The 21348-nt window shown below is 42.6% G+C and overlaps 1 protein-coding gene across 1 annotated transcript; it reads left to right on the forward strand.

Moving 5' to 3' along the window:
* The first annotated feature begins 1062 nt into the window (after window positions 1-1062).
* Window positions 1063-20955, forward strand: BDH2 (3-hydroxybutyrate dehydrogenase 2). Its single transcript, XM_016223642.2, has 9 exons — window positions 1063-1142; window positions 2022-2100; window positions 3765-3861; window positions 6156-6264; window positions 11487-11547; window positions 13030-13143; window positions 16457-16515; window positions 17098-17190; window positions 19206-20955. The coding sequence occupies exons 1-9, from the start codon at window positions 1071-1073 to the stop codon at window positions 19257-19259; spliced, it is 738 nt and encodes a 245-aa protein (XP_016079128.1). The 5' UTR covers window positions 1063-1070; the 3' UTR covers window positions 19260-20955.
* The last annotated feature ends 393 nt before the right edge of the window (window positions 20956-21348 follow it).

Genomic DNA, 21348 nt, shown 5'->3' on the forward strand with positions numbered 1-21348 from the left:
GCTAGCTACCTGCACTTATCAGACAGGTAACTGAGCAGAGCGATTGTTTTGGTTAGTTGTGCATGTGCTATTTAAGTGGGTTCACTCACCACCCACCTAACTCACACCACCCCCTTTTTTTGCCTGGAATGCCGATATGATGCCTTGGGACACAGCAGCCACTTTGTGACTTGGTGTGAGGTCAGAGGCACACATTAAAGATAGCAGGGTCAGAGAAGGAACCTGATTGCTCGAAGACAGCCTCATTTAATCATTTGACTCTTGACCACCCAGCCCCATCACTAGCCATTCCTCACAGTGTAAGATCTGCATGCAACCCAAGCACTGGCCAAATATCTCATGCCTGTCTTGTTACCCTGTCAGAGGTTCTCAGTCCTCCCGTTTAAAAATTACCGATGTGCCTGTTAAAGTGTCACTGCTGCGTGCTTAAATTTTAAAAGAGAACTGGAAGCATCGTGGGTGGAATGTTCACACAGAAAAAGGGCCAGGAGGCCTGCGTTTAGTTCTGGCTGCTATGGGCCAGCTCTGTGCCTTGAGCAGGCCAGTTTCCTCGCCTGTAAAATGGGGGTATTCGACATAATTTGATTTTCTAGCTCTTAAGTTCAATGAGTCTCTGAGGTCAATCATGACATCTTTCTAAGAGACAAGGAAAATCCACAGTGCAAACCCCGGCCAAAGTTTACAGGAGAAAAAGCAAGAAGCAGCCTGAGGAATGACGGCACCTACAGTGCCCCGGGGGGGGGGGGGGGGGGGGGGGGCAGTGGACTGAGCGGGGCCGTAGTGAGGGGAAGGGCTCCACTCCTGCTGGGCCCGTCAGAGGCCCTCTTCTCCAGGTACTGAAGAAACGAAAGGTGGGGTCCAGCCCAGTGTCTCTCGGTCAGCACTTCAGGGGGTTGTGCTGAATGGTCTTGATATGCACAGCGAGCCACCTAGAGAAGCGTCCAGATGAGGGGACTGTTTGTACAGAGGTGCTGCCTGCAAGCCCTGAAAGGGGTACATTGAGCCATTCCTTCCGGGTGTCGCTGCTGGCACAGTAAATCCCTGCCTTTTATGCCCCCGCAGGTGCCATCATGGGTCGACTTGATGGGAAAGTCATCATCCTGACAGCCGCTGCTCAGGGGATAGGCCGGGCAGCCGCCTTAGTAAGTCCCCATCTCCTGCCGTTTGCTCACTCTCTGTAGAAATATTGAATTAGATGGACAGATTCCATGGTTTGCTAATCCCGCTCTACTTTCTTTTATTTACTTTTTTATTGCATTTTGTGCTTCTGTTGTCTAAAGTCCCAAAAAGAAAAGCTGCTGCTCCTGAATGAGGGAACACCTCCCAAGTTTGTTATGTGACATTGCGAATAACCTTTGATTCTGAGAAGTTTACTTCTCCGTCTCGGTTTCTTTGCGCCGTACTGAATTTACTGCAGGAGCCCTTGGGGAGTGCATAGCTTTCTGAAATTATATCAGTTCAGATAAAAGACTCCCGAGTTAAAACTGGCAGGTTACCTTCACCTTCTCATTTATATCGACTTCTCACACATTACACCCCACACCTGAGCTTGTCAGCATTTACACCTATGGCGGGGTATGGTGTGACATTTATGAAAACAGAAGTATGTTTTGGGGAGGAAAAGTGTTTAAGTAACCCATTTTTCTCTTATTTGGAACATAGTAAGAAATGGAATATAATAAGAACCTGCTCAGAAATGGAATACAGACTATCATATCACAGAATAGTATTTTGAGAGGTGTTAGTAACAGAATCCTAGTTTTTTCAAAACACTAATTTATTTCAAATTCCTAAGGGGACAAAGTCGGATGACAAGCACAATATATGCAGTGTTGTTCTAATTAATAATAAAAATAATGGGAAGGGGAGGTGAGACTAGTTCGTCTGCAATTCCACCTATTTTATAGGGGGCGGGGCGGCACTGAAAATAAGATAAAGGAGGAAAAGCTAAATGACTTTCCATTCACGAGAGCAGTTGAGCTAAGTCAACAAAGCGGTTTTTTGTGTATTGTGTCTCCCAGGCTTTTGCAAGAGAAGGTGCCAAAGTCATAGCCACGGATATCAATGAGTCCAAACTGCAGGAGCTGGAAAAGTACCCGGGTAAGCAACTCGGCCACTTGAGCCTGGGATCCAGAGTCTACACCACACTGTAAAGCGACAGCACTCGGGCGTTGAAGAGAATGCCTTCGCCGCTCGGCTCCACTGGCCTCCACTGCAGCCCGACTCTCCGATGAGCACGTTTATATTCCGTGAGCCTACAGGCAAAAATCTGCATACTTAAATATATAAACAAAATTTTAGACATATATCTAAATTTTTTTTTTTTTATCCAACATGTTGGAGGATTCAGTACCTAAGAAGAAAATTCTATGTGAAAGTTTAACAGCTGTTAACTTTTTATGACAACTTGTCACTCCTGGGTCTTTTGCCATGAGAGTAACTGTCCCACAGCCACACAACATGAGCCACAGATGCTATTTAAAGTTTTCTAGTGGCTTCATTTAAAAAGTAAAAATGAAGCAGGTAAAAATTTATTTAATAATATACTTTATTAAACTCAATATATCTAAAATATTATCATTTAACATAATCAAAAATTGTTGATGGACTATTTTCTTTTTTTTTTTCATACTAAATCTTTGAAATCCACGTGTATTTTACACTCACAGCACATTTCGGTTCAGACCAGCTGCCTTTCCAGTGCTCGTGTCATGATCAGAAACCCAAAGAGATTACCCAAATTATTTATGTGTGCATCACCCCTTAATGCACCGCACTGGACCCAACTCCAGCATCAGAGAACTTCAATTAGAGTTACTCTGAAAGGAATCAGAGCAGAGGACTGAAAGAAATCAAAACAGAACAGGTTACATATGATCAAACACAAATTAGTTCGTTGAATTAGTTAACTGAATTAGGCTCTGTTCAATTATCATTCCCACAGCTCAAAGTAGAGCTATTGTACTGGCAAAGCACAAAGGGGAAAGGGATCTTCCTGAAACTCAATTTCAGTCTTCTCTTTCTTTGTTCATGTAGTTTTTTTCCTATATCCAAAAAAGTATAATAAAATAGGCCATATATTGTTTTGTTTTTTTAAAATAGCAATAATGAGTGCTGCTTTCCTTAGTGAATGTTTGGATTTCTCTAGTAACTCTTCCAGTGTGCTCCTCCCAGACCCCGTGCCAGATCTTTCAAGGCCAGATCCTTCTTCTGGCCTCTCATTTCTTCTTGCAGTTTAGGCCAGAAGTAAGTGATGATACCCTTGACCAACAAAGTCATTTCAGTAAATAATGGAATTCACATAAAAGTAAAGCTCACAAAGAGAAGCAATCTCTTTCCCACCACCCTGCCCCCGCCCCCCCAACACGGAGACAGAATTAAGAATCGCTGTAGAAGGGACTCAGCCACTGGGGGAAAGGAGGAGCTAAAGTAGCCCAGGTTCAGTTATTTCTGCTAGCTTACTGAGAAGCATCTGATGTAGATCATTTACACTTCACTGTAGTCTTTACTCAGAAAAGGCCTTTACTGATTAATTCAGAGAGTAGAGAGAAAGGAAGGGAGAGAGGTGTGTTCTTGGGAGGTGTAGAGGGAGAGGACTTTAAGATTGTTACTAAGAGATTCTTAAGTCCCTACTAATGAGCCACAATCCTATGAAGCCTAACTGGCCAGTTACTGCAGTCTTCACACTTCCAAACAGCTGAATCTCCAAGGCTAGATATTTTTCATGGGTATAGGGAAACCGTGTCTTTTGTTTTATTTCTCAGGTATTCAAACTCGGGTCCTCGATGTCACAAAGAAGAAACAAATTGATCAGTTTGCCAGTGAAGTCGAGAGACTTGATGTTCTCTTTAATGTTGCCGGGTAATTCAGAACTTTTTGCTTTCGCTCTCCTTACAGAAACTTTTCTACGACTTTTATTAAAATAATTTTGGTAATATGGACAAATTATTCATGATGAAACATAATATAGTCTTTGGGAAATATGACTTGATTTTGGACAGAATTTTTATTGCAAGTGAGACAGCCATAGGTGTTGACATGGGTTTGGGGCCAAAAGGCAGTTAAGGTCTACTCAAGACAACTGGTACTAATCAAAAAGTATTGATCTCCTTAAGGCTGATGACTGGCTCACACCAACAGACTTGTCCCTGATGTCCCACTAGGACTTATAAAATAAAATGAAAAATTGTTTTCCAGTAGAGTGTCTTTGAAACTAAGTACATTATTAGAAACCAGGTACTCAGTGTATTGCAATGCAGATGTTTCCAATTTTTTGGCATAACGTTCTAGCAAGTCCTTTACACTATCCCAAGCTCAGTGTTTCTTACTGGGACAATGAATCCCAGCAAAAGAAATGTATTATTGTACCTTTGTATGCAGCACAGAAGGAATTCTTGTTAGGGTCGTCCCAAACTTGCTGAGCCACACATGAATGGTGATGGTAAAGGCACCTCTCACGACACCAGAGAGGTGATATTGGACAGCCCCCTGAGTCAGAGGGAGAGGGCTGTCCCCAACCTGGATTCTTGTCTTCTCATATAAATGAACTGAAAGAGAAAACTCCAGATGTTTGCGTTGTGATGAAGCCAATTTTATTAAAGCAAGCAAATTTATTAAAGAAGCAAAGCAAGCAAGTCAATACATCCGGCTTGTGAAGTGCTGACGGGCTCTCAGCTAATCTGAAGAGCAGGTTGGGTGGGGGTTTGAGGTGTTATATACTCTCCTGTCTATAGGTTTCAAAATTCCTCTGCTGAATATTTTGGTACCGATTAATTCTCAAGGCCCCTTTTTACTTTGTTGTGGTCTTCCCAGAATTCATGAGAAGCAACTGGCAATTTTATCTTGCCAAGCCTTGAGATGGCTGGCTTCTCTCGTTAGGGAGGCTTTTAACCATTTGCTCTCAAGTGTTGTTGGTTTGGGGAAGATAATGGCTTGTTATTTACAAGCCAGCTACAAATTGCCCACACTGTTTGGCCTTGTTTTAACTTTCCTGTCTCAGTTTCCCTACTCCTCTTGCCCTGGAATTTTCCCAGCTTTTCACCGCCCTGTAACTGTTGAGATTGGAATTGGAGCAGCTATATATTGATGCAGTGACTGCTAACATAGTCCTCTCTCAGGTGTGACAATAGCAATGAGTACAATGGAGGCTTACAGAGAAACTAAGCGGATACACTCTGAAGTTTCACTTTTCTTATGTAATGTTCCATTTGTACTGCTGGGTTGATAGAATAATCCTAGAGCCTTCTAACATATATTTGTGTTTCTTCCTAACCATGTTTCAGCCAGGGGGTGGGTAGGGAGACCTCAATCTATCCATAGTGTATCATGTGTTACAACATATGGGAATTAAATTAAAGCAACAATTTATAGATCACAACAATTTGTGATGATCTATTTTATAAACAACCTGCTCATCCCTCATATAAGAATATACCCAGAGCCATGAAAAAATCAACTAGAAAAATTAGTTTTTGAGCATTTATTAAATTTTCAGCTAAGTAAGGGGTATAGAAATAGAGCATGAGGTTCTTTCTGTCATTCTACTCAACTGGAAGTACAATCACACCAACAATATTTTATCATTAATTACATAATTTTGGTCCAAGGGACAGTGAAATCACTTAGGACTCCAGTTTTTAGAAAACTTCCTGAAGGAAGTATGACTTGAAAAAGAGTGAAGGTTATTTTAAGTTTTTGTTTTGGTCTGCTCTGTTGACTCCGTGTGTTAAAAGTGTGCAGTAGCAATATTACTTTGCTACCCTGAGATGTTTTCCTTGCTGATATCCCTTGAGAATGTTAAATCTGTGCCACCAGGGGGCACTGTTGCTCTTGAAAAGTAGTCTGGGTAGGTGTGCTGTTCTCATTTCTATTTGTTTTCCTTGTTTTCTGTGCTGCTGGTGTAGAGCTGCTTATGTTTGGTAGCCCCAAACTCTCACCTTCTTCTTTTAAAAGGATATTTTTTTTTAATAAATTTAGCTTAGGTCGTTGGGATAATTACTAACCTAATGTACTAAGTGATACTGTTTGAATTGTTGAAAATCTTGGTAAGGGAGGGGACAGTTGTCTAAGTCAATAAGTGACAATAAAGATGATAAGGAATTGAATAGAAGTCATTTTAAATGATCGTTTTCCCCATTGTGTGATCACTGTTCCAGTTTTGTCCATCATGGAACCATCCTGGACTGCGAAGAGAAAGACTGGGACTTCTCAATGAATCTCAACGTCCGCAGCATGTACCTGATGATCAAGGCGTTTCTTCCCAAGGTAAGAGGTCACCCCCACTAGGAGAAACGCCCCTGGGTAAGGAGGGCTCCTCACGGGCATCTAGAAAGGACCCCACAGGTGCAGAAGAGTGACAGTCGCTGACATAATGACTAACCTGAATTGAACATTTATATCAAGGCATTTAATATAAATTAACTCACTGAACCTTCCAGCTCAGACATTCAAGGAGCATTAAGCACTTTCTACAGGACCATTCTAGGTGCAGAAGACAAAGTCCCTCTGTAAGAGAGGTTTCATTTTTTTGAGGGGTGAGACAAGATAACACTTAATCAAATAAACATACATTATGTGGGTGCTTATAAGTGCTATGAAGAAAAAGAAGCTAGGATATCAGTGAGGTGCACTTAGGTGTCTGGGGAGGGGGTCCCTGGAAGAGGGACAGCAAGGAGACACACAGCCTGGTGAGGTGGGCACTCACTACCTTACCACATCCACGGTGCAGAGACTGAGCAGGAGGCTGTGGCACGTGCCCAAGGTCACGCAGCCAGCAAGTGGTTAGAGCCAGAATTTGAACCCTGGAAGGTGGGCCCCTCCTTGAATTCCAGTGTCTGGGCGCATGCCCTCAAGATGGATGCACCCCATTGCTTTTCTGTTCCCTGATATTCTCCCAACACCCCTGCTTTTAGCCAAGACGCAGAGGTACCGGAGAGGTCAGAGACAGTGTGTGCTGAAGACACAGTATTCCTCCCGAGTCTGCTACCCTTGAATGCTCCACCTTCACAACTCATCGATATTTTTTTTAATCCCCACCTGAGGATATGTTTTTATTGATTCTAGAATGAGAGGAAGGGGGAGAGAGAGAGAAACATCGATGTGAGAGAGAAACATGCATCTGTTGCCTCCCGGCTGGGGCTTACACCCGACTGGGACCCAATGCACAACCTTTTCAGTGTATGGGACAATGCTCCAACCGGCTGAGCCACCCGGCCAGAGCTCATCGATTCATCTGTACTCTTTTTTTTTTTTTTTAATCTTCACCTAAGGATATTTTTCCCATTGCTTTTCAGAGAGACTAGAAGGGAGGGAAAGAGAGAAATAGAGGGAGGGAGAGAGAAACATCGATGTGAGAGAGACACATCCATTGGTTGCCTCCCGCACACACCCCAACCAGGGCCAGGGATCAAGCCTGCAACTGAGGTACATGCCCTTGGCCAGAATCAAACCTGGGACTCTTCAGTCCGCGGGCCAATTTTCTAACCACTGACCCAAACCAGCTAGGGCATCAGTATTCTTAATTTATTTTACAATCATTAAGTAACTTTTGTTAGAAAGCACCGCACTACATGCTCTGAGGAAGGGAAGTATAAGTATGAAAAACATTGACTAGAATGAGCTTCTAAGCCAATAGCAGCAGACAGCACAGGCTCAGACAATGGAAGGGACTGACTGCGTACAGAACCAGCCCAATTCAGGATTGTAGACTGAACCCTAGAGAAATGCAGAAGAGCTGTTTTCTCCTCCCAGCTGGATTAGATGGCGGGCGTACACAATGCTGCCCAGCCCAGGGCTGGAGAGAGCTCTTCAGTGACAAGGCAAGGCTGGTATTTTGTGCTGAACATTCAGCCTGATGTCAAGAAGGATTCAGATGAACGTTAAAAGGAAAATTAGAAAAATGGACTTAGTAACAAAGGAATTTTTTTATCTACTTGTTTAGTGCCTAGAAGGGACCTTTGGTTGGATCCATGGAACGTTGAACTAGCAAACTTTTAAAAATATGTAAATTGCCTATTTTGCTTATTTGGAGTTCATGAGAATCTTTCATTTGGAACTTGAATGTATTGTTCAAAGACTGATCCTTAGCCCTGGGTGTGGGGAAGAAGCAGAGCACGTAAAGGGGAAAGCTCAGGGAACGGTAGGTAAGACTGTCGCACGTGTATGGGACTCGTTTGTAAATCCAGCCTACTGTCTGGAAAGCTCTACAAATATCAGTGAGGGAAGCAGGTATGGATGCAGTGAAGCTGAAATTTAAACATGTACATAAGTGTTTACAAAATATCAAACACTAACTTGTAAATTAATGAGTTTGTCTATGATTTATTAAAGCATCTTAACAATAATCCATATGAGCCAATAACACGCATGTGTAAAAAACAAACAAACAAACAAAAACCCAAGCGACATTAATGACTGGGGACTTGTTAAATCTGACCCTGGCCTCAGAAGACCTTACGTACGGCCTGAGCTCTGCCCCTAATTCACCACGTAACCTGGGAGATGGCACTTGGCCCTTTCAGCATGGATTTCTTTTATTTAAATGAAGGTGAAAGGCTACCATCCCTTCCAGACCTAATTGTCTAGGATCCTCTGTGTTCACTCACCGTGATGCATGTGTCCCAGGTTGGAATTTTCCAGGGGAAGCCAGGACTTGGAGTCTAGGCAGATCTGAAATGTCAGGTGGTCAAAACATAGGAACTCCTGTAGGAAATTTTTGTTCATGGATAGACAGACAGGAAATCATTCCAAAACTGGAAGGTCAGTCAAAAGGCAGGAAACAAGTTGAGAATCCTGAAGAAGAGGCTGATGCAGAATCCAAGGTCCACTGTGGAATGGCAGAGAGAATCCATAATGGCAAGAATTTGGGTAGGGCTTGTATACGTGGGGTTTTTAACCCCTTTCTGTATCTTAGAAGGGCCCCTAGCACATAGAGGTGCTTAGAAAACATTTGTTGAATAAATATAGGAATCTAGGTCATCAATCCAGTTGGAGGTCAGGCATGGAATCGCTGAAGACCCAGAAGCCAACATCCACCTGGTTTAGGAGCTGAGCTCTGGTCAGTGGGAACAGAAGGGCTGGGCCAGAGTAGGATGAAGCTGGAGGGAATCTTTACAGATCTTTCTAGCCCCCACCTGAGTTTCTGGGACATCAATCCTATGTAGCATTACTGTGTACCACGCACTCCCCTTTATAAAGCTGTCCTTGCCAGAGAGGACCGTTGCACGGGGAGCCGGGAAGAGCATTCACACAGTGACCACAGGTACCGAGCTGGTGTTGAGAAGGCGGAGTGGAAGGCGCTAGGGTCAGCAGAGACCTGGGGGGGTGGATGGTGCAGGTGGCAGGGGGCAGCACCACCGTCTCCTGAAGTTTTGCCCGAGTTATTATTGCATATCAGAAGACTGGAGAGTGAATTTACTCAATAGCCCATCTTTATACATTAATTTGGGCTACATGTATTCTATATGTATTCAAAATGGGTTATATATGACAGTGGTAGCAACAATAAAACTGGGAAATATAAATAAATTAAAAAATGGGTTATGCTATCTGATAGATTTGATAAGAAAGAATAATTTGAAGGCTTGGTTTCCAGCGCCATTTTACTATACTAATTGTCTGGGGTTTTTATGAGGACCCCATTTCATTTTTACATTCTTTATTGTATAGACAAACAACTTGGGGTAAATATTTCTCCCCTGACATTTTCCTTGACTTGGTCGGATCACCTCGTTCTCTCCCGTGTCCTGTTAGTCCATCCGGCGCAACGCCTTAGGGTGGTCTTAGCATCTGCTTTGAGGTACAGTTAGTAGCTAAGTATCAAAATGGGAGTAGGAAGAATACCATGAGGAACCCGGTAATCTTGCAGCCTCACCCCTGGATCCATCCAATCATCCGCCTTCTCGGGCCCTACACCCCTTTGTCCAAAAGCTGCTGGAGAAACCCCAAAGAGAGTGATTTTTGTTCCAGACCCTTTCTCCGCCTATTGAGGCTGCTTTCAGAAACTTTTCGCTTGATTTTCATGATGTGGAACATACAGTTTTGCTTCTATTCTCTGGTTGGCCTTCCGTCTCCCCCACGTTATTTTAACTCTTCAGCACGCTCTGGCCCACCGTCTCCCCTGGTTCTTCACGGTCATTTTCCCAGCCTCCAGTTTCCGTGAGAAGTTGGTGCCCAGGAGGCAGGAACCCTCCCCAGCTCTTGCTTTTCCCACCAAAACATTCATGGGTACTGTGCGCTTGCACATACATGTATTATCTCCAAAACATACGTACGTGTTATATTTAATAAAGTATAAAGTTCACTTGAAAACTTTAACTCATAGCACTTATTAAATATTTAGGTCTGGGACAGGGCCCAGCAATCTGCACTTTACTTTAATTCATCCAAGTGCGTTGACGGCCTACTGTGTGCCCAGTCTAGAAAGACAAAACATCCGGAGACCCTCCTCTCACCAAGTTCACACTTTAGTGGAGGAATTAATTCTGAGGGCGGTGTTCTTAGGAAACACGGCTCTAGTGGGGGAGGCAGCCCTCGCTGCACATAACCATTTACCAAGTCCTGCCCTTACTACCTCAACTGCCTCCGCCTCTGTTATCCACAGACGGTTCTGCATCTGTTTTCAACCCCCTGTCCTAACTCACTACCTCAGCTTCCAGGGGCCTCCTCCCCGGGATACCAGCCACCTTCATAATCCCCGAGTCTGAACACACCATTCCTACATTAAACCTTCATTCTAACCACTGCAGTGTCTTCAGGGTGAAGCCCAAATTCCTACATTTAGGCCCTGGTGGTCTCTGAAGCCTCACCCCCCCACACCCTACATTGCAGCCAGACCCGTCCCTGCCTCCCAGTTCCTCCATAAAGCCTTTCTACACAGGGTTCTCTCCTTCAAACACCCTTCTCGTTTATTTTTCTAACTAACACTCTAGTTTTCAAAAATCCACCCACATATTCCCTTCTCAAGAGCCTTTTCTGGGTGTCCCGCAGCCCCCTCTTCTCTGTGATGCCTCTGCTGTCACTGGGTCCTGGTTAAATCAGCCACTGCAGTCAGGCCGGCAGCTGGCAGCTGGCAGCAGGCAGGGACTGTCATTGACCTTTGAAACTCCTGGGCCTGGCACGGTAGCCGACCACAGTAGGTGTTAAACCAATACTGTGGTGAATGAAGGTGGGAGTTTTCCAACATCAAGAACACACAGGGATACTGTTCATTTGACTTCCTTTAGCTCAGAGTTCATTCTTGCTCTGGCAGAGCACCTGTGCCACTGGAAGGGGGCAGTGCCCAGGGGACTGTTCCCGCCAGTGACCGTAGCACGTGCCATCGATGCCCAGCAGTGATTGGGCGGGTCTGTTAAGACTGCGTAACAGCTCTCAGTGTTAACAGCTGATAAGATGGTTCTGCAAACCCCAAGTAAATGCAAATCTTTTACAGAGGTAATATTGTTAGCCTGCAGAGTGGCATTTTTTAAACATTTGTTTTGTTTTGGCAGATGCTCGCTCAGAAGTCTGGCAACATTATCAACATGTCTTCTGTGGCTTCCAGCATCAAAGGTAGGCCTGTGGTCCTGGGATCACCATGCACGGTCACACACCTTCCCCGCTACGGGAACAAGCAGAGCAAAACTCATAAAGCCAGCACATCACTTCAAAACTGCTGTTTAAAATTGGGCTTAAAGCCCAGCCGGGCATGGCTCAGCGGTTGAGCATCCACCTAGGATCCAGGCGATCGGGGTTCAATTCCCGGTCAGGGCACATACCTGGGTTGCGGGCTCGGTCCCCAGTCAGGGGTGTGCAGGAGGCAGCCAGCCAATGACTCTCTCATCATTGCTGTTTCTACCTCTCTCTCTCCCACTCCTTTCCTCTCTCTGAAATCAATAAAGATATATTTTAAAAAATAAAATAAAATTGGGCTTAAGTTCCTTAACAACCAGTCCCTTTGCCTTAGATGTGAACCAGTCATAAAATTAAATAAAAGCTTTTTTTGCTTTGCCCTCCTTTAATTTCTTCTAATGGGTATGGAGTAGAAATCAAGAGAGGGAAGAAGGAAATCAAGAGGGGGAAGGAAACACTTTACATTTAATTAATCAAAAAAGATGTATTGCCCCGACTGGGTGGCTCAGTTGGAGCATCGTCCTGTGCAACAAAAGGTTGAGGGTTCGATTCCCGGTCAGAGCACATACCTAGGTTGTGGGTTCGATCCCCGGTCCGGGAGCACATATGGGAGGCAGCTGATCGATATTTCTCACATCAGTGTTTCTCTCTCTCCCTTCCTCCCTCTAAAACATTTCCTCAGGGAAGGATTTAAAAAATATATGTATGTATTGAACACCCACTAGGTGCCCCTGCTCCAGAAGAATTCACAGTCCTAAAGGGGGGGTGTGAGGCAAGCACACGTCTTCTGCAGGCGTGAAGGTTTAATGCAGGAGTGGTATGTTCAGACGTCTACAAGATTATAACAGAGCTTTGTGCAAAGTGCTGTCACACTGCTGGGGAGGTAACTGCCTGGGGACATGAGAGCTTCGCAGATGGCTGATCTGGGCCCCAAATGAGAAGTCAAGTTGAAGAGCCAGGATTGCAGTGCAAACTGGAGACAAGGTCACAGTCTGGCACAGATGGGTTTGCAGGTTTAAAATGCAATAGCTGCTGCTGAGATAACATTCTTCTCTTGGCAAAGATGCACACCTTGAACCTACACAGGAGAGGAATGCAAAGAAATGCCTAAGCCTCTTGATTTTGTCGTGTTTTGCTTTCCTTTACCCTGATTCTCTTTTGGAATCTAAGGGATCTACCAGCTGTTGATGAAAAACTAAGACCACTGCAGTCTCCTAGGTGCAGCACCCAACTCCCGACTGACTTGTGCCAATAATGATATTATTTTCCCACGTTCAGAAACTAGCCCTAGTAAGGGAGAAAACCTGATGTCAATTTTTTTAAAGGGTGGGGTGGGGAGAAGCATGGCAGTGGTTACTGGGGACAGTTATTTGTGTTCCCTTTCTAAAGGAGGCTATGTTTCTGTTCCTTCCATTCCCCCAGGAGTGGTGAACAGGTGTGTGTACAGCACAACCAAGGCGGCCGTGATTGGCCTCACCAAGGCTGTAGCTGCAGACTTCATCCAGCAGGGTATCAGGTGCAACTGCGTGTGCCCAGGTGAGTTCCGCACTTATAGGCCGTGACCATGACCGTGACCAAGTCCTTCCTGACATCCGGGTTCCCGCCGGGAAAGATATCTACAGAAGCTTGTTTACTTCACGTTTTATTGTATCCTGTCGTCGGGAAAAGTTCCAAAGAAAAGGGCCTAGGCTTGTCAAGGTAACTGATGACGAGAGGCTCTGTCATTAGGAACAAGCCACAGAGGCAAAGGGTTTAATGTTCCTTACGTGCATGGGGCGATTCCAAACGACGTGGCAGAGACAGCACTGGGCAGGCCTTAGTGCCTTGGAAGCAGACCAGGGAGGACCTGGTCGGGGAAAGAGGAAGAGTCAACAGTTCTGACAGGACAGCGGGCAGAAGGTAAGGAGAGCCTCCCGGGAGACCTGGAGCTGCTAAGTCACTTAAATCACCTGGGCTGGCCCATAAATTAAAAGGAGTAATTAACACCTTCCTTTAGGCTATAACAGGGCAGCAGACAAAGGCCTGCAGGCCAAATCTGGCCACCGCCTGTTTTGTAAATAGAGTTTTACGGGAGCAGATCCACACCCAGCCTGCTCCTGCGTTCGGTGGGACTGTGTCCATGCTACAGGCAGAGCTGAGTAGTTGTAACACACCAGATGTTTCTCATGGCTCAAATTATTTTTACCAGAAAGTATGCTGACCTCTCATACAAAGGAAAGGAGAAAAGCAAAACTCGTTATTAGTAGAAAGGACATTCAATTTGTCCAGACAAAAACATTCAACAACTTATTTCTCGAGAATAACTTCTGTTAATAACCATGGGTGTGTCTAATAAGTAGATTTGCCCTCTCACCTGGCTCCACCCACCCCAAATGAGTACAAGGTACCTAAAAACAATTATTAACTGCCTCTCTGAAAAGAAATTAAATTTTGCATGTCCAGGATCAAAGTTTCTCTCAGTAGTTCACAACTGGTATTGAGGAGTTGGGGAGGGGTATAATTTCACAATTACCTGAGGGACTTTTCAAAACCTGAAGGGCATGCCAGAATTTGGGGAAGGAGTTGATTGGGAAAACTGTGTGTACAATATAACATACTTCAGAGATATTGCTGGTTCGGTTCCAGACCACCGCAAGAAAACGAGTGTCACAATAAATCGAGTTGTAATCTTTTTGCTGGCAGAGGGTCTTGCATTCATTTCGTGCAAGACTCAACAGGTGTGAAACACAGTAAAGCGCAGAGCGATAAAATGAGGCATGCCTGTGATTTGGAAAGCCCCACGGGAGATTCTGGTGTAATCCATCACGGTCTCCCCTCAGGTTGAAAACCACTGACTTATTAGTTAAAGAGGGAAAACTGCTAAATATCCTGCAAGCTACAGAATTTCCCATGACTGGAGTGTTCTGCTTGATTTTTCTGGAACTAGAAAGGTACACATAGGTAACACTAAGAAAAAGGGGGGTATGGGAGAGACAGGTTTAGCACATACTGGTGATACTTGGAGTCCAGCTACACTCGGTGCTATTTTACCCAATGGAATAAATGGCAAAATGATTTGGAAAATTAGGTTGTTTTAGCGGCTGGGCTTTTCAGGAGACTGGAAAATATGGTATCAAACTCTCTGGAACAAGGAACCAGCCGTGACTCGCCGAGCTGGTCACAGGAGAAAACCTGAGTAGGGACGGTTGTGTCTGGGATGGTGCGGGTGTTTGTACAGTCACATGCCTCGGCACCGGACCCGGGTACACTATGGCGTGGGTGTCGGTCTGTGCCATGGGCACGGCAGAGTCCAGGACAATGGGATTTAGTGGAAGGCATAGGCTTGCTCTGCAGTTTTCATTTAATAGCCATTCATACCAGCCATATGTGAAATGAGCCCTCGCCTTCCACTGAGGCTCACTGGAAACTGATGCAAGCAGATCTTTACTGTGTGGTTTCAGAAAGTTTAGAAACACTATTACCTGCAGTAAATGTGAGGCAGAAAACATTCCCAATGAACTGGGTTATCCAGCGAAGGCAGTTTCCACCCAGAGCGTTAGACAGTAAAATGTGAGGAGAGGCAGAGAAGCCAAAGAAAGGGCTGTTCAACAAAAAAAGAGCCAGGATTTCCTGAGTTTGATTCCCAGCCTCTCCAGGGAAATGGCAAATGGTGATAAAATTAAGAAATGGTTTCCAAGCAAACAGCAAATCTATGGCATTCTCAGGAGCATCGTCTAAAGATGAAGCTGAGGCTAACGATGTATGACCATGTGGTTCTCTGGAGCACGGTCAATCCGAGAAAAACAGCCCTGTACATCCGATCAATAACTCTCATCATTGATGTTTCTCTCTCTCTCCCCCTCTCCTTTCCTCTCTCTGAAATCAATAAAAATGTATATTTTTAAAAAAGCCCTCTAGAGAGAATTTACAGACTACATAAGTGAACAAAAAAAAGTCTGGGACACTTGCTCTGCAGGAACTTGAACTAAGTGGGATTTAAAATTTTTTAGTGTCATTTTTTTTTTTTAAGCAAAATAATTTCAAAGTACATTTTTTTATGAGAAACATGAGATAGTGCTTAAAAATAGGAATTTGAAACCAATGAAAATAGGCAAGGTAATGAGGAAAATTTAGAACCACCGAAATTATAGAGGACAATGGCAGTCAGGGAGTTGTCCCTCAGGATCCCTGGAGTGAGCCTGCAGCAGGAATGGTTCTGAGAGCAGTAGGCAACCTGGATCCTTGTACTGGTAAAGCTCTTCTATGACTGTACCTTATCTCAGGATGGTTGTGAGGATCAACTGAGGTAATACATGTAAAAGTGCTTAAAATCCATAAAGGATCATGTTAATGTAGTACAACTAACATATATATCTTGCCCGGCCGGGCGTGGCTCAGAGGTTGAGCATCAACCTAGGATCCAGACGATCAGGGTTCGATTCCCGGTCAGGGCACATGCCCGGGTTGCGGGCTCGATCCCCAGTCAGGGGCGTGCAGGAGGCAGCCGATCAATGACTCTCTCATCATTGATGTTTCTCTCTCTCCCTCTCCCTTCCTCTCTCTGAAATCAATAGATTTTTTTAAAAAAAAAAATAAAATATATATCTTAGGAATGCTGGGTGATTCACCCAGAGCTCTTGCCTAGTGTCACCAAGAACTATAGTCTCTGTTTTAAAAAGTCATAGAAATGCTATTAAAGAAGTTATAAGCCTATTAAATAAAAGGGCCAGCAGGTAGAGGTGAAATTGTCATTCTACGTTGTGGAGAGGGATTTCATGGATTGTCATATCATGTGGAAAGGAAGTTTAATTGTTAATTTATTTTTTCAGTTAAAGTACGTAACCAAGCTGAATGTCCCCCTTTGATTTAGGAACCGTGGATACCCCATCTCTGCAAGAAAGAATACAAGCCAGGCCAAATCCTGAAGAGGTATATCTACTCTCTCAAATGTGTTTCAATCTTCTGGCTAGAAAATGCCCTCTTCTTTACCTAGAGTGGACAGATTCATAGGATGGTGGTTGGGAGGGGTTGAGGGAGTGGGAATGGGGAGATGTTTAATGGATACAGTTTCAGTTTTGCAAGATGAAAAGAGTTCTGGAGATTGGTTGCACAGCAGTGTGAATGTACTTAACACTACTGAACTGTAATGGTTAGGATGGTAAATTTTCCATTAGGTGTATTTTACTACAACTTTACAAAAGTTGTAATATTAACTTTAATATTAACTTTCTGATCGGTCACAGTGCCTGTAGGTTTTAGTCTAACAAAATAGTTTGAGTAGCTAGGAAGTCACCATAGCCCTGCTTGGTCTGTTTAGTCCACAGTTAATGACATTTTCACATATTATGTGTCATGCATGATTAAGGCTGCAAGCCAGTGGTCCTTTATAGATTCGTCTTACCTTTGACCCCCCCCAGAAGGAATTACAAGTGAGTTCATACTGCAGCACAGGTCTGGCATGGCTTCTGGTCACAGACAGGTACTGATGTCTGGCATGGTTTCTGGTCACAGGCACTGAGCGATTTTCTGAAGAGACAGAAGACTGGAAGATTTGCAACTGCAGAAGAAATAGCCCTGCTGTGCGTGTATCTGGCTTCTGATGAAGTAAGCACTGCTCTTCCCAGGGAGTTCATTATCCTCAATCATACTTGGCCACTAGTTGCTCAACAAAAAATGTCGTTTTAGAGAGTTATGGCATATATATGCTAAGGTGCTGCACTTACTAGACAGGGATCCGTTCTGATTTAATTTGCTCAAAGAAAGGCCACTTTGATCCGAGCTGCCGACTTAACCTCATTCAACTTTCCATGTCACTAAATCTTGTAGCAAAATGAAACAAAGGAGTGAAAAAAAGTCGCTCAATTTTTAAAAAGACAATTGCTTTCAAAATTGTAGCTGGGGAAACCCTGGTTAAGAGTAAATCAAACAAATGAGACTCCAAAATTATAAGAGCCTCAGGTGGAGTGGGGAGAGGGTTCATCAGATTTAATTGTATGTGGCAAACACAAAATTGGCATCTGGTGTTTTTAGTTTTACTGGTGCCTTATTTAGCAGACTCCCATTGGCTCTTTTTTCTATGAATTCTTACTTGTTTGTCGTCAGGCATGGAAATTCCTAATTCTGCCTCTTTCCACTTCCCATCTATTTAGGAACCAGTTTCTTCTTTAACAGCTATTGTATACTTTAAACAGCATACTACTACTGCAAAAGCAGACACTGTATTTATAATGTGTAGAGCACAAGAACAGCCCTCTCTCTTTTATGGCTGAGCATGTTACATGACCAAGAAACTACAACGTTTGAAAAGAGACAAGGGAAGGGAAGTGAGAGGCAGGAGTGAGGAGGTGTGGCACACCAGGTGATCGGGGACTGTGACAGACACAGGATTTGAAATGTTTTCGTGACAGAGAAGTTACTACTTCTCAGAACTATTAACAACAGTTGTTAGTAGCTGGGGAACTTGCTAGACAAATTATTAATAAGGCAAGTATGTTGGCCTTTGTGACTTCTCTGCCTGCATATCTTCAGAAGAGCTCATTTGATTTAGGGGTACAGCTGATTAGTTAAGTTGCCTTCGTTTATCCAGAGCTTATGTTACCAAATACTTGGAAATGTTCTGGCTTGAATGTACAACAAAAGGCCCTTTGGCCTAATTTTAAAGGAGTCCAGAGTACAGATGTGTAACAAACAGAAAGCTTGCCTTGTAAAAATACTTGGGAGGGTTGGGGTCAGTTTTTGGTAAAGTAATTAGTAACCTTTCTCATTTATCTACATTATATGATCAGTTTTCATGGAATAAACTTTAAAATTTCTGTAGTTATAATGTCTTTCCTTCTTCCCTCTTCCATTGTCTCAGGCTTTAGAGAAATTTAAAACTAAGAACACAAATTTGAATCTTTATTATCCATATTTAAGTTAAAACAGATTTTTTAAACCTCAAGGTTTAAAAATAATTTTAGCTTTAATCCCTTGGAAAATGAAAAATTCTGTGGAAAAAAATAGTTATTTTAACTCCTTTAGTTTAGCCCAGATTTGTATCTAAAACTATTTAATAGATTATAATAATAATTATCTTTATACAAATTTTTCAAATACATTTAGTTACTTCGGTTCCTGGAATTGCCTATGTATATTGATTAACTATATATACAATATCTTTTTAAAAATTTTTTGCTTAGTAATTGACATGACCGCTTAATGACTGACACACTTGATTATATTCAAAAAGTTATTAATTGTATAAAAGTCAGCTAGTTTAGAATAGTTCTGAGTTTTAAAATGAAACTGTACTGTTCTAGCCTACGCTTTATCCTAATTTGGGGAATGACTATACATCACGTAACTTCTTAGTTTTCTGGTTGTGACACCAAACACCTCACAGATCTTGCTTATAACGTGACACGCGCTCAAACGCCAGCCAGAGGCCAGGCCACAAGAACACTCGGCAATTTTAAATCATCCAAAATTTAATTCAGGTTTTCATAAATTCTCTTTGTTAAGTGAGTTTTCTCTTTACCACGAAAGTAAATTGTTTAGCTATCTCAGTCATAGAACTGGAAAAAACAGAACCCGTGTTACACCTGGTTAACCGTTCTGTCTCCTTGTGTTTACCGCTGCAGTCTGCCTACGTAACAGGGAATCCTGTCGTCATCGATGGAGGCTGGAGCTTGTGATTCAGGCTCTCCCTGCTGGGAAGGTGGGCCCTCCCGGTCCACGTGAACCTGGGGTTATAAAGAAAACTCACCCATCAGGCCTTTCTTGTTAATGGCATTGGAATGAAAATAAGCTCTTTCTAATGATGTCATTGTTGACGAGTCTGATTCTTTAAATACTATATTAATCGCTCTCTAATCTCTTCTACATTCATTGTAGATGACATTAAAGATAATGAATTCAGTGCAAATGAATAGTTTTAAAAATAACCCTCAATTTGTAAGCATATAAAGTAAAATGTAAATACGAAGAAAAGGCCAAGGTTGTTGTTGTTGTTTCAAGAAAAAGGTATTAATTTATATTTTACCTCTATTTCCCAGTATTCAAATATTTTAATACAGTTCTGATTTGGTTTGTATATGGGTACTAATTTTAAAATCTTACACCTTTATAAATGAATTCCAGAGGTAGGAAGGAATTTGGCTTAATAACTTACATTAAAAGGGGTTTAGTCAGAACTATATTGTTAATCTGTTATATAAAAGAAATATAATCAGGTATTTATATTTAATGGATGCCATCATTTACAATTAAGTACTATTTTCTTAATACTTAACTTCTTAGTCTAACTAAAAAATCTTTATTAAAATAAGAATGATATTTGACATGGGCCTAAAAACATACAGTTAACTAACTTGGCAGTATTGTCAGTTTGGGGACTATTTCTTAGACTAAGTACAGAATTTTTTCACCAAATTCCAAGATAACAGACAAGAGGACATGAAATTTAGAAATAGTCTCTGGATAAATAAATACAGTGGTACCTTGGTTTTCAAACGTAATCCATTCTGGAAGACCGTTCGATCTCTGAAACGTTCAGAAACCAAGGGATCAACAGCCCACAGCTGGGCCTCAGGACCTTGCCCTCAGCAGAAGCCGTGTGGCATGTTCAACTTCCGAGGCGTGTTCGAGAACCGAAGCATTTCCTTCCTGGTTTACAGCATTCGTAAACCGAAATGTCCATCCACGGAGACGTTCCAAAACCGAGGTACCTCTGTATAAATGAATCATGTAACAGGAATAAATAAAGAAGAAAATAAAATTTTCAAAAAAAGTTTAAGTATATTCACGGGTGATAATTCTATAGGAGATTATTAGAAAGAAGTTTTTTCTTGTACTTTTAGTTACTGGGTTTTATTTTATTTTTATTTGTTACTACTTAAAAAGAGCAAATGTATGATGCACATATACAGTACTTAATAAATGAGCAGTTAAACTTGGCCTTTTCCCTTTAAACCTTAATAATAACAAGGGAAATATTGAAATGGACAATGAATAGATAACATTTTATGAGGAAGAATATTTTGCAGTTGATAAAAGTGAGTTAAAACTGACAGCAGAGGATAATTTGGGGTTCTGGACCAGGTATTCCTCTACTCGATCACAGATACCTTGGTTTGTGACCTAGGCCAAGTCAGCCAATTTATCTTGGATATTAGTTTTCTGGTTTGTGAAATTGGAAAGCTGGGCCAAATGACCTGCATTTCTTTTGGGTGTATCATAACGAAAATGCTGTAACTTCTTATGAGGTGAGGGATGGAACACTGAAGTTTTTAAGTATGTTCTGAAGTACTTTACGCTGTGAGCAAGCACATGCGTCTATGTATAGCTGTGAACAAATATGAATTCTAAATAAACATGATTCTAAAAAATGCATTCTAACTTTAACAAATGCTTCCTCATAGTTAGTCCTCTCAGAGCTAACTATAAACTATCAAATATTATAAACAATAGAAGCAAAGTAAAATCTAGCCCAATAGTTCAGTTCTCCAAAGTCACACTAATCAAGTCGGGCAATGTATCAATGCAGATCATATGACTGAAAGAAGAGGGAAAATACGGTTCATTCCTGCGGTAAGAGGAAGCAGGATGTAACTAGAAACTTGAGCAACCTTTAGAAGAGGAAGGGTTCAGTTAGGAAAACAATCATTTTAGATGCTCTGAGAAGCTCATTGGACAGGACCTAGGTTCATCTATTCTTTCCACAAAGGAGGACCTGAGAGACAAGAATGGTTCCTGTCTGCTGGAGGCATTTACTTGGCATTGTAG

The sequence above is a fragment of the Miniopterus natalensis genome, chromosome 1 (assembly GCF_054644295.1).
Source record: "Miniopterus natalensis isolate mMinNat1 chromosome 1, mMinNat1.hap1, whole genome shotgun sequence".
NCBI lineage: Eukaryota > Metazoa > Chordata > Mammalia > Chiroptera > Miniopteridae > Miniopterus > Miniopterus natalensis.